Source organism: Cyclopterus lumpus, chromosome 12, assembly GCF_009769545.1.
Source record: "Cyclopterus lumpus isolate fCycLum1 chromosome 12, fCycLum1.pri, whole genome shotgun sequence".
Classification (NCBI taxonomy): domain Eukaryota; kingdom Metazoa; phylum Chordata; class Actinopteri; order Perciformes; family Cyclopteridae; genus Cyclopterus; species Cyclopterus lumpus.
In genome coordinates this window covers 10322349-10335959 of record NC_046977.1, presented here as the reverse complement: position 1 = coordinate 10335959, position 13611 = coordinate 10322349, and the positions used below count along the sequence as shown (strand labels likewise).

The 13611-nt window shown below is 42.5% G+C and overlaps 1 protein-coding gene across 2 annotated transcripts; it reads left to right on the top strand.

The window, feature by feature from the left end:
- Positions 1 to 12844, top strand: rnf34b (ring finger protein 34b). Of its 2 annotated transcripts, XM_034546438.1 has the most exons (8): positions 1 to 118; positions 1184 to 1248; positions 5227 to 5445; positions 7102 to 7683; positions 9495 to 9557; positions 9696 to 9897; positions 10000 to 10023; positions 11640 to 12844. In XM_034546438.1, exons 3-8 carry the CDS (start codon positions 5242 to 5244, stop codon positions 11822 to 11824), a joined length of 1260 nt encoding a protein of 419 aa, XP_034402329.1. In that variant the 5' UTR covers positions 1 to 118; positions 1184 to 1248; positions 5227 to 5241; the 3' UTR covers positions 11825 to 12844. The 2 variants fall into 2 exon arrangements, with proteins under 2 accessions (XP_034402329.1, XP_034402327.1); XM_034546436.1 differs by lacking the exon at positions 1184 to 1248.
- The last annotated feature ends 767 nt before the right edge of the window (positions 12845 to 13611 follow it).

Below are 13611 nucleotides of genomic sequence, written 5' to 3'. Positions count from 1 at the left end.
CCACACACACAGGCAGCTGGAGAGAGGGAAGACGTAATGGTTTGATTCCCTGTGCACTTGCAATGGTCGTCGTTCTGACATTACTCGGCAAATTCCTCAACCGGGAGGTGCAATGAAGGTACGTGATCAATTTGCAGTTCGTTTACGATTTGGATTCGCTTACGATGATGCAGATTTCTTCTGATATTCCGCACGATGCTGCACCGAAAAGCAGGGAATACCTCCATCCTAATGTCAATGTGATGTGTTCGCGTGCACCGAGATGCAATTACACCAACAGGCTTTCGTTTAAACGCAGCATCCCCGGTTTCATTTGAACTTGTCCAGCAAGACACCTTAAAGATATGTTTTTTATTTTATTTTTCCCGGCGAGCTGGCAAGCCTTGGGATGTTTTTCCGTCATCTCCAATCGTCCTGATAAACAGTAGGTACAGTGTGTCGCCTTCTATGTGCCTGCTTTGACCCCAGTGTGATAGTTCAGTGGACTGACGGCGTTGGAGCGACGTCCATTCATCGCCAGGCTCTTAATCCGGTCTAACGAGATAGAGACTGAGATGTTTGGAGAGATTCACCTCTCAGGTCCTCGCTGTGTCAGGAGTCTCCTTCCTTCCTCTCTCCTGTGGAGTGTGTGTGTGCATGTGTGTGTGTGCGTGTGTGTGTGTGCGCGTGTGTATGTGTGCGTGTGCCTCTGCCGTGTGCGTGCGCGCGCTGTAGCTGCAGCACAGGGAGGAAAAGGTGATGATGCTGTCTGGCAGCTCGCGCTCGGGACGTATAATGATGAAGAGGATGGCGATGATGTCATTGGTGCTCTGGGTTTTGTGGTGACAGTCACGGTGAGAGCTGAGGTTTCGAGCCGGACTGTCGCTGCAACCGACTGTCATCATCAACATCACCACCATCCTCATCATGATTAGTAACATACTGTGTACACACACACACACACACACACACACACACACACACACACACATTATGAAGAATCAATTAACTGAAGTCATATTGTAGCTGATCGCATGCATCAATGATTACTTTAAAAGGTGCATGTCTCCATTCTGCAAATATTATTTAAGATTTGCAAAGTTGCAACATACACTCGTCCAAATACTTAACTTAAGCACTGTTTTGAATGTAGAAGTATTTATACTAGACCTTTCATGGTGAAGTATTGTGATTTGTGTGGCAGGCTTGAGGGTTTCCCCAAACAGCTGCTGCGAGCTTAAAGCCAGCGACGCAGCTCTGGCTGGTCAGGTAGGCTTTTTTTAATATCTAAATATCACATAATAAATGGAGTTAATGGAGGAGAACGTTTATCAGACCTGTGAAAGTGATGTTTTTATTTTGTTCAAATAAGTTACTTCCACCTTTTCAAATTCACTGCATGTTTTGGAGTAATGTGTGTTTACATTCAGGGTGGTAATACTGTTATTTGGTATATTGGCTTTCGTAAAAGAATATGAATTTAAGCTTTGCATATTACCGGTACTTCAAAATTACTAGAAAACGACTAAACTGGCTACTCACAACATTTGCAAAACTCCCTCCACATCACTGCATGAAAAAATATATATTTCTACAGCTGCAGTTACTGATTAATTTGAACTTACAGGGTTTTACATATAACACCTACAAGAAGTTCATACATGTGATGCAGTGAAGAGAATAAACACGCCAGCGGTATATAAAGCTTTTAAAGTCACGACAATGTTTTGTCGGTTCAGGCCTCGATCACACAAGACACGAGTTTCTGCTGCTCAAACTAAACAAAAACAACTTTGATCAACAATCATTTAACACTGAACAGACACATTCTTCACAATGAATAATTCCTTTTGGATTCTCAGAATATTCTCTCCGACTCCCACTTGGGTAAAATGTTGTGTAGGTCGAGCACTTTCATACTGTTTGTCACATGGAAAACAAAAGTAGGTGCTTAACTCTGTGTCACAGGAAAAAAAAATGGACGTGATGATTTATTGACTAATCTGGTTTACATTGAAGGAAAAAAAAGCTTTTCTGCCCCTGTTGAACCGACGGTGTTAGCTGAATTTGAGAAACATTCATCTCAAATGTGTTATTTCAATCAGGGAGGACTTGGTCTACAACATATACTTTCTCTTCAAAATCCTCTCACTGTTTCATTTGTAATGCATCGTGGATGCAAATGCTCTCAAATCTCTGATGAGCAGCGAGCACGATTATTCCAAATGAGACACCAAACTCACTGTGTAGCAGCTGGAGCTTTCTCTGTGCAGACATCACTGGATCAGAAGGCACATCCACTTGAGTAATGCCTCATTTGGATGAAACATCACATTTCGTCCCATCGTTTTTAGACCAACGACGAAAGGCGGTGATGAGTTTGTTTTTCTGTGGTGACATCACACAGTCAGGCAGCTGAATTCACTTTTCACCGTGGGAGTGACATTTCTAGTAGATGGCAGAGAAAAAAAGGGGACTGGGGGAGATTTGGCCGAGAGAAAGAGGAAATGAAATGCGAGAGTGAGACAGTGGATGATGGAAAGATAGTGAGCGATGAACCATAATGTGTGATGATGCACAGTTGTTTGCACTGAAGTAGCATTGACTGTTCGGTATATATCTGTATATTGATGCCTGTTGCCTAAATACATGGATTAGGGACAATATATATACCTTTAGTTAATCAGAGATTTTGTCATAACAATCATACAAATGTAATTATCCACTCATAACCTCCAACATAACATAGTGGATACTGTTGCAGATCAGTGAGGAGAACTACTTTATGGCAATATTGGATCGATGTGATGAAGCAACCTGACTGTTTGTCGCCAGTATGAGCGCAACGCTGGAACCCTAAATGTCCCACAATGCAACTGAATAGCATTTTTCATGAGAAACTTGTGCCTTCTAAATGCATATTGTCTATCAAAGCCCACACCTCCAGTTTGTAATGCAGGATTATGAAATGACCTTAATGACGTCATCAAAGTTATTTCACCAGACACAAACAATTCATGTGCAAAATTGTTGGAGTTTCTCTTTAAAATGAGAATTAAGTTAATTCCTTTTGGTGAACGGCAGACGTATCAGCAGTAGATAAATCAGTAGAAGGATAGAAGTCACTCGATGTTTTCTTTTTTGGTGTCAGACTGATTTTCAGTTCTATAAACATTCCAGTCTCCACATGACCCAATTAGGCCCCATCGAGGCTCCCATATGGTTTCACTCGTCTGTGCTCGTGCAATTTCTGAGATTTTGATCCTCGAAAACTAATTTAATGAGGTCAGATCACTGCACTATCACTGGTTTTTCTATTTAAATATGTGTCCCAATAACTTTTTGCGGCTTTCCCCTATCAGTCTGTGTTTGTGTGCACACACAGTGTGAGAAATATCTAAATTATTTGGTCCAGACCTGACACTCAAAAGTGTCCAAAGTAGAGTGTGTGTGTGTGTGTGTGTGTATATATATATATATATATATATATATATATATATATATATATAGTATATAATAGTCTTCCCAGAGGTCTATCTTCCAGCTGTAGAGAAAATATACTGTAAATGATACAAGAAAAAACAAAACAATGGACCACACATGTGACGTTCACTCTTGTCACTGGTTTGTTCGGGACTCCCCGCCCGCAGAGCCGACACAGTGTGCTAATTGAAGTGACAGAGGGAACTCGTGCTGATGGCTCAAAGCCAGATAAGACTGATTTCATGGCCAGACATGCAGGAAGCATTCCTTCTCTCGTATGAGGGAGGCTTTATCTGAGTCGGGAGACTTTTTGCACCTGAACATCAGGTCAAGCTTACGCCACGGGCAAATAATTCAAGTTGTTCTGCATCATGGTTTTATTGTCCACATAATGAAATGAGCTGCTTGTGGTAGAGATGGATACTGATGGTAAAACCTTAACTGCTTCCTGCTTCTCAAATTTGAGGATTTGCTAATTGGCTGTTTTTATATCACTGTAAATTAAATATATTCCAGTTTTGGACAAAACAAGCGTATTAAAGAGACCACCTCGGGCTGTAATGGTAATGATCCGTGCAACAAAACTATTCTATATTTAATGATAGATTTAACCTTTAAAAATCCCTCCTGACCGTCTCTCTGCAGCAGGGGCTTCCTCCTCCTTAACGTGACTTCACAGATAGAGCCTCGTTCTTAAGATTGCATAACGAATCCCTGAGCAGATGGGTGAGGTCGGATCACAGGGTGTTCGTGGCGAGTCGGAGCGGAGCGCTGCCTTAAGAAGAGACGTGGCAGGACCCTGTGAATTCCATTGTTTTCCGCATAGAGCCGGGAACCACAGAGGGCTTGCATTATGCTCATGTCAGCTATTGATTCAGCCGGCTGGGGAACAACAGAAGACATATTCTCTCCTCGCTGTCCTCCCCCTCCCTCCTCCTCTCATCAGTATGCCCCAAGGAGCCGTGGCTCCCATCACGCCCCATCTTTGCTCCCTGTGTCTGGCCCGTCTGGCGGTCAGTTACACATCCAACGCACTTTTACTTTACAAGCCAACCAACTCTTTGCTAGTTTGCATGTTTCCACAGCACGTAGGGAGGCAACACAGAGTCCACCTCTTCACATTTGACCCTCACGCGATGTGTGTTGTGTGATTGAGACTCCTAACACACCCTCTGCATGGAGTATTTGCTTATCACATTGTTCAAAATAATGCAGTGACTGAGACATTTAAATTGCAGGGCTCTTCAGAGATTGTCATTAATAGGAGCTTTTAGAGTCTGCTTCTCTCTAATTATCTCTAACCTCAACAACTATTCCAGAGCACTCTCAATAATGTGCTGCCCAGTGTCCCCACTCCTCTCAATGTGTTTTCTCTCTTCACCCATACCAGCGGAGTCTATCTCCTTCAGCATTTGTTGGTCATATTCAGCAAAGGACAGGACGACATAGCTCACAGGATCATATTATTACAAATATTTCACCAATAGTTTGTTGATATACATGACAGGTGCATCAGTTAAAGACATCATTATAATAAAGTGCTTGCATACTGCACTTACTGAATGTTTTATCACTATGAAACTGATGCGATGTTGTGCGGTCAGCAGATCTAAGAACGATGTTTGTATCTCCAAAGATTCCAAATATGGCAGACTGAATTTTGAGAAGTCATCCAGATAGTTCGACATCTCTAAAAGTTTAATGTGTGTGTTTGTTTGTGTGCGTGTGTGTGTGCGTGTGTGTGTGTGTGTGTGTGCTCTGCAGGCGGGGGCATCGTCCATGTGGGCGTCATGCTGTGGGCTGCTGAACGAGGTGATGGGCACGGGTACAGTGCGGGCGCAGCAGCCAGGGTTTGGAGCAGGGGCGGGGCCCTTCCGCTTCGCCCCCAGTGCCGGGTACTCCACCTACCCCCCCACCAGCTCAGGGAGCGCCGGACAGCTGTGCAAGGCTTGCGGACTGGCCTTCTCTGTCTTCAGGCGCAAGGTGAGCAAGAGTTGTGGGAGGGAAAGTGATGCTGAGTTCGATAGTAGATGATTAAAGATGAAAGTGTTTTATATTTTTATTTGGCGGTTAGGAAACTATGTGTTCGGACTGCATGGTTTTACTATAACAAATCAACTGACTGGAAAATGTGCTTGAGTAATCCTTCAGAGTCATTTGGTCATATTTTTATTGTCAGAATTATGTAATCCTTGCGTGCAGTTAAAACAAGGACTCGTCCTCAGGATGCATTCAAGGGGACACTGACATTCATAATACTGAGTCACTTGCTGAAGATCTTTTTAATGCAAAAAGAATAATATTGTATTGTCTCTGAAATACAAAATGTATATTTGACATTATCATCTCCATCATTTTGTTTCTCTCTCAGGGTTAAATCCCTGTTATAGCTCGTGTATTGAACCTTCATTTCTAAAGGGTTGGCTGAGCAACTTCCTGTTAACAGTTAACAGAAATGAAACAGCAAGACGAGACGGCCATTAATAGAACAGAATTTAAAAAAGGGAAAAAAAAGGTTAATTCACTGGCATGTTCCTTCGAGATAGCACAATATTTTCATTGTATGAAAAGAAAAATAACGCGCCGGGGGATTAACTACACATGATTGAAGAAAAGTATCTTTTGCCGTGCAAATGTGCTCCGGTACATAGAAGATAAGAACATGTTTATAGCCATGGCTGACCTGCTTTTCCAATTTGAAGTGTCAATCTACTCAGCTGCTGTGTATCATGAGACGGTGTAACGCCAGTGAAATGTCAAGCATCACCAGGAGCTCTGCAGATAGCTTATTCCCTCACTTTACACATCCCCATAATATAACTGAGCACACCGGGTATGAGCCAATGTTTCAGATGGAACCTGGTGTTGCTGCTTTACATGTTTTCTCTTTGCCAAAGCAGCAGGAAATACATGATTCTCAGTCATTATGGTTGTTAGGTGGAAATCATAAATATGAATCTGATAGTTCTTTTGATAACGATGACCATGATTTATTATTTATTATTTTCACTTTCAATATATCTGTCAATTATGCTTTCAATGAATTGATGAACACATTCCATTCCATTTTTGAGCATAATGAAAAAAGTAACATTGCTTATTTGATCTAAATAGTGAAAAGCGGCACTTAAATAATTAAACGTTGTTGAGCTAATTGATTAATCGACTAATTGTGTCAGCGCTAATATCAATATATGCATATGACAAAAAAATAAATAAATTGAATATAAACTAATCAAACCAGTGGTAAGTTCCATCTTTTCATATCTGACAAAACTCTTCACGTGTGTAAAAATAAAAGCCTCAGCTAGATTTGAGTCACAATTCTTTTTTGAAAATATAACAAAATACGATCAAGTCATGATCCCATTGAGTCGTGTTACTATCATTGGTACAAACAGCAGCTTCAATGACTTCAGTTTCATCATTTGGCCCATTTTTCAAAGCTGAAATCAGTTAAACCATTTCCAGTAGATGGTTCATTTATTTATGGAGGATAAATAGTTGAATAGGCTAACAGTCAGACATCAGGGCCTAATTAAAAAGGATGTAAACTGTTTCCTGAATGATGGTGTTAAAGAAGATAAAGCCCAGCTGATCACGTCAAATATGTCTTTGCCTCTTTTCTCTCTCCAATAGCACATCTGCTGTGATTGTAAGAAGGGTTTCTGCGCCCTGTGCTCGGTGCTTCAGGAGAACCTGCGCTGCTGCACGACCTGCCACCTGCTGCGCAGCACGGCCTTCCAGAGGCCTCGGCTCATGCAGCTCCGAGTGAAAGAGCTGCGCCAGTACCTGCTGCTGCGCAACATCTCCACCGACACATGCAGGGAGAAAGAGGACCTGGTGGACCTGGTGCTCTGTCATCAGGGCACGAGGGAATCCCCGAGACCAGTGGCGCAGAGACCAGTGGCACCGAGACCAGTGGCACAGAGACCAGTGGCACAGAGACCAGTGGCGGAGAGACCAGTGGCGGAGGTGGAGGACGAGGACGACGATGACGAGGACGACGAGGAAGACGAAGAGGACACGCATGAGGAGGAGGAGGAGGAGGAGGAGGAAGAAGATGAAGGGGGAGACGACACAGACAGCCTGCACTCGCTCCCCCACTCGCGCGCCGCCTCACCCCCGTCAGCCACGCGCTCCACCTCTGAACAGTCGGCGCTCTCCGCCTCTCAGGGAGACGTGCTCAGCCCAAGTGACAGCTCAGGGACCAGCAGCCAGGTTAGACGCACGGCTGATGTTCACTGTCTGCATGAAGTGCCAACACTGAGTCCTGCGCAGTCAATTTACATACGGCGTACTTCTCCCAAATCTGCCCTCATTCTATCCAAAATAATTAATTTCAAAGGTGAAGAGAGCTTATTCACTAGTGTCAGTGTGACTGTTTTGAGTCAGTAGAAGACGTACTGACACAAACATCTTTTAGATGTTATTTCTTTCCTTGTTATTCATGCTTTATTCTTCCATTCGTGTGGTCTTCTATGTTTTTCAAAATCTCGCGGTGCTTCACGCTGAATTATGTGTTTCTCCCTGAAAATCTACATTTCAGTGAATCTTTTCCCCTTCATTGATATTATAAAAGCTCAGTGCAGGTCCAATGTTCAGCAGCATGTATACGTGACGGCAGGAAACAGCTGTGTGTGTGTGTGTGCGTGTGTGTGTGTGTGTGTGTGTGTGTGTGTGTGTGTGTGTGTGCAATGCCCTCAGACCAGCCAGCGATGTAGCTTAAGCCCTTTGCCTTTTAGAGAGTCTGTTATGTCACAGAACACAACATGCAATGTTGAAGACGAAATATGATGATATCATCCTGAAATAAGATAATATAACTTTGTTGAATTGACATATAGGACACATTTGAATGCAAAACCCCGGAGGTTGAGTTAACTTTAGTTTTTTCTCGTGAACTATTGCAATGAAAGGGAAAGGTGACCCATGGCTGTCTATCACCAAGTATATTTTGATGAACATTTCTGAAAATGTTCTAAGCTTAAAATATAAAAATGTAGCAGCGTGCCTAGGCTTTACAGAAGTGTGTGCTACTCGAAAGCACTCGGAGAGAGAGTGCTTTCGAGTAACAATCAAGTCAAAGAAACGTGCTCCAGAGAGGTTTGGCACTCTGCATGTGTCGGGGCTGCTGCTCGTGTTTTTGTCTAGTCTGAGCAGAAGCATGATGTCAGTCATCTAGCACCGCGACCCTGACGGATGCATTATTAACTTCTTCCTTCCAGGGAAATGATTGGTTTGCTGGAATATGCCAAAGCAGAGAGCGACAGAGGTCTTTAGGTCCAGAAACAGAGGCTGCACTCCAGCACGATATCACACAGTTACAGCTCATTTCAGGCCTTCACTTGCTGCCTTTTGTCAAGCAGATAAAAGAATAAAGAGACGATAACCTCTCTTCAAAGCGCATAAATGGCTGAGATAACATTGAGCTATACACTCAAACCAAATAGTCTGCACTATTATGTGCCTCCATTTATTCCCTTTTCATCCAGCAAATTCAAGACTTGCACCCTCAAAGAGAATAATGACCTGCTGGGTTCAGAGCAGCTGAGTCAGTGTTTAAACACCTCTATTCGTTCATTAGATATATGAACAGTTGTACTTTGAAGACTTAGATCGCACAGAGATATTGAGTTGTTTTTTTATGATTGCATTGATAATCATATAGAGCTTGAAAGAGCTATGAATTGTAATCGGGCACAGTGCATCTCGTGATCGTGTCAGGGAACGTAGGCGGTGACCATCATGTTCACGAGACAAACAAATATTCAATGCAGTATTTTCCTGTCAGTTGAGTGGCCCCAAATCTGAAATTAGGAGTTTTTTTTAAATTCAAGGTTGTATTTTACACATCGCTCGACTTTGATACTGCGTGCATCCTGTTCAGACATGCAGTGCAGTGATTTGATATCAGGTGATTAAACATTAAAAGTAATGTGTTTTAATAGGCCGATCAGTGAGTGAAATGCTGTCATGAGAATTGAAACCAACTTAAATGAACCTTGGTTTGTTGCTTCCGACTCAAACAGGAGCAGGAGGATACTCCAACAGCGTCTCTCTTGAACCTGGAGCCCACTGAAAATGTCATGGAGGTACAACACTGTGTTGCACATGTTCAGGAATAAATAGTGTTTCTAGTAGAAGAACACAGATCATTAGAGACTGACGAGGCTTTCAGGGAACTCAGACTGTATTATTGACCGCAGCTCTGTTTCCTGTGTGGATTGTAGGTCAGTCCGGCGACACAGAGGAGGATCAGGGCCTCGCTGTCTGATCTGGACAACGAAGAGGCGATAGAAAACCTCTCCGTCCGCCAGCTGAAAGAGATTCTCGCCAGGAACTTTGTCAATTACTCCGGCTGCTGTGAGAAGTGGGAGCTGCTGGAGAGGGTCCATCGACTGTACCGAGAAAATGAGCAGAACAGGAAATCCAGTAAGAATATTTTTCCTTTTTGTATGTAAATGTCACATTTTAACTTCCCATGTTCTGCATGATAGAAGAGAATCACAACCTTGTTTTCTCCTTTTCTTTCAGTGGTAGATGTGAGCATAACTGCAGGTAATTATTGGTTGATTATCATATTTCACAGGCTTAAACTATGACATTGCCTTTTAATGAGAACGCTATTATTAACACATTTAATCGACACGCAAGTGCAGTTAGCTCCCTTCTGTGATGTGATCGCAATGTTAAAAATCAACAGTGTTTTACATAGAAGGGTACATTCACTGTTTCCTGAACTAATGTGTTTTCTTTATTACTGCCCGTTCTTATCTATAAAGTGGTTGCATATCCTCCACCTCTCTGCAAAAGTGGAGTTGGAGGTAAGATGTTTTCATTAAAAGCCCTTTGCCATCTCGTCCATGACCACATCGCACCAATCATTTGATATTTGGAAAGGCATGCTGCAGTATTTGTACCCACTTGATCCCTTATATCATCCTGCATATTATCATATTATGCCCACTTGAGTCATTATCTCCTGCCTGGTTCAGTGTCTCCCCTTTCTGTCACTCGTGTTTCTTCTGCAGCGAGCAGCATCATCTCATTGCATTGTGAAGGAGAGACTCTCATCCTGTCGTTAATGCACTCGCTCTAAGAGCTTTTACCTCTTGATGAGCCATCATATTACTTCAGTAGCAGCGTGTCTCCATCAGGTGTAATTACATAGTCGACCGTCCTAGAGGTTCTCTTGTTGACATAAAGGGCTTGAGGATCATATTAGCCCACTTAATAGTCAGACGTGTAGGGACAGCAGACAGGCTGCAGCTCGACTGACTTTTTCCCGTCAATCAAGATATGAGCAGCAGGAGCCAGATTTAGGCCTGTGTAGCCATCAGCCAGCAATCAGACATTCGACTCCTGTAGACCAGTGCACTGACATCATTTGCTGTTGTAATTATTTGCTTTGATTTATATGGTAGCACCTAATTATAATTACCAGATCAATTATTGTGAACATGCAACATAGTTGCAAATGTCCAATCTACCTTATTGGAAGACAAATAGCTCAATATTTATAACAATTATAGTTTTAGACCATCTCTTTTCTTATTTTAACTACTCTAATCCAAAAAATAATCCCTAAGTATGTCACTCATTTTAGTTTCTGTCAGTTTGTCACCACTCATCTGCTTGTGTAACACTTGGCTTGTGCAACACATATTTGCACTGGAGAGTGATGTTTTATAATAAGGTTAAATTAAATTAATTAAATTATTAGAAATTTAAATTGTTGTTGTTGTTTTTTGTTGTCTAGTAATGTGAGGTAAACATTTAAAAATAAAATGATTGAAAGAAAGAAAGAAATATAAATTGTCTTTTTTTAAACTACCACAGTCCCACAATGGGCCTTACCGCACTTACTTGAGGCTTGATTTCAGTCGCCAGAGGGGATTCAACAGGTTTTCAACATTAATGGCGTTACCACTAACTTATTAGGTTATTTCAAAGTGACACCTCACACGGTGTGCACAAAGCAAAATCAGTTTTGCATAACAGGTGAGAAATGTGTTAGGTCAGGAAATACAAGTATAGCCAACAGAATGATGTGGTTATGTTGATCCTTCATTGTAGCACCTGTACAACATCACTGAACTTCACAGTTTTATGATCCTGAAGAGAAGCTTTGTAACTGAAAAACAACACTTTCTTTTTTTTTTTCCCATCCACAGATGGTGTCAAGGCTCAGCTGGCGGCTGATGAAAACTTGTGTCGCATCTGCATGGACGCCATCATCGACTGCGTGCTTCTGGAATGTGGTCACATGGTAACCTGCACCAAATGTGGAAAGAGGATGAGCGAGTGCCCCATCTGCAGGCAGTATGTCGTGCGGGCCGTGCACGTCTTCAAGTCTTAAAACTGTGAGAGCGGACCTCAGGCGCACTTGTGGCCCGAACCCTGAATTTATCACTGAGGATGAACTACTGTGCATGAAGTCTCGCAGGGCATAATGCTGCAGCAGGTCCGAGCAACTTCCCGATCTTTGAACCCAGACTGTGGCCTCTGGACTACCATGGTCTCCCTTACTAACTCATGCTCCAGCCCCACTTCTCCTCCCTCGTCATCAGCTGCACCGTGACACTCACTCGTCCTCTCTGGTCTGTTCAACACAGCGGAAACCTACGCCATCCCTTTCTGCTCTCCATTCTCTGTTTAGATTGTACTCACAGGAGAGGAGGGGAGGTGGTCCCATGGATACTTGAAGAGGATCGGGTTGTTGTGTTGGGTCAGGAGAAGCAGAAAAATATAAGATCCCAGGGTTAGAGTCAATATGGTTTACACAGTCATGCCACATGACGCCGTGTTATCTCCCTCAGTGTTCTTTTAGGATGTGCAATATTTAAAAGAAGAGACTTACACGTGTTTTTATTTAATGTCTATTTGTTAATCCGAACCCCACAAGCACCGGGTCATCTCGTCTCGCACACAGGAGGGTGCAAGGTGCCAAACGTCATGCCTTTTGAACGATATTTGGTTCAGATTTCTTGGTATATTCATCTCATAACCAGCAAGCTTGGTGTGATAGTTAACTTTTTTTCTCAAATGGAAATAAGTGTGAAACATTGGACCACTTGCTGTGTGAAGGACGTGATTGTTTCCTCATCGAAAAATTCAGTGCACGGATGTGATTCCTGCCGAAGACACGAACAGTAAAGAATGCTGAGCTATTGAGCAGTTTGAGGGGAAAAAATATATAAAATCTGAATTCAAGGCCCACTTACTAGCTTTTTCCTGGGCTTTTACATTTACAGGCTTTCATCAGTAGATGAGTTTTCTTGTTTGCTTGGTTGTCATGGAGATGGGTCAGCCTCCGTGACTTAAGGTGGTCGCATATGACGGGGAGATCATTTAAATGGCCTCATCCTTCTCCTGAGGACGACCACGAGAGAAGAAAAAGCTAATGAGTGGACCTAGAGGGAAGATTTATTTTTTGATCTTCTTTTTAAAGACTCATCCCCCCTTTTTATTTTAAATAACTGCCACCAAGCAATTCCATTTAGTTTCCATGTCTACCAAGTGTCTTTCTTTGATTGTGTTGTCCGTTAATGTGTCGCTGATCTTAGGTAGCTGACCGGTGCTACTTTCTCTTTTCTGAGTGTAACATCAACAAACCTTTTGACATGTTGTCACGGCCTCCTTCCAAATATCCGTCACAGAGAGTTAGAGGCAGAGGAGGCCTGGTTTACTTTAACCTGTTATGCAAATGAAACACTTTGTTTTCTTGTCACGAGATCCAGTAAACTCAGATGTCACTAAAATATGTGTGTACAGTATGCCTGTGGTACTTTGAAAAAAAGAAGCTGAATTGCTGTTAAGTGAATCGCATAGATAGCTTATATTGTTGTTTACTTATAAGTCATTAAATGTATATTTTTCCATTTACTTGGGAGGCGACATGATTTAAAATTATAAGAAGATGAAATATACCATTTTTTTCCGAATGTATCTCTTCTGATTTTAGTGAGGCGAGTTCCTCAGTCCTCTGATCGCGTCACTCTCTCACCATTAAAGTTGCGTCAGTCGTGGTCTCGCTTTCTAGCACTTTTTGTCGCCGCCTGCTTCAGATCCAAACCCGACACCGACACCGAGCACTGTAACAAACACTGTGACTCTGTAAGTCTGTTTGTTGAAGCTGCTGCTTCT

Bases quoted from the DNA above. Each gene is read 5' to 3' on its own strand.
- rnf34b (XM_034546436.1), top strand. The intron at 9,558-9,695 runs GTACAACACTGT...TGTGGATTGTAG, and splicing joins CCACTGAAAATGTCATGGAG to GTCAGTCCGGCGACACAGAG. The intron at 9,898-9,999 runs GTAAGAATATTT...CTTTTCTTTCAG, and splicing joins TGAGCAGAACAGGAAATCCA to TGGTAGATGTGAGCATAACT.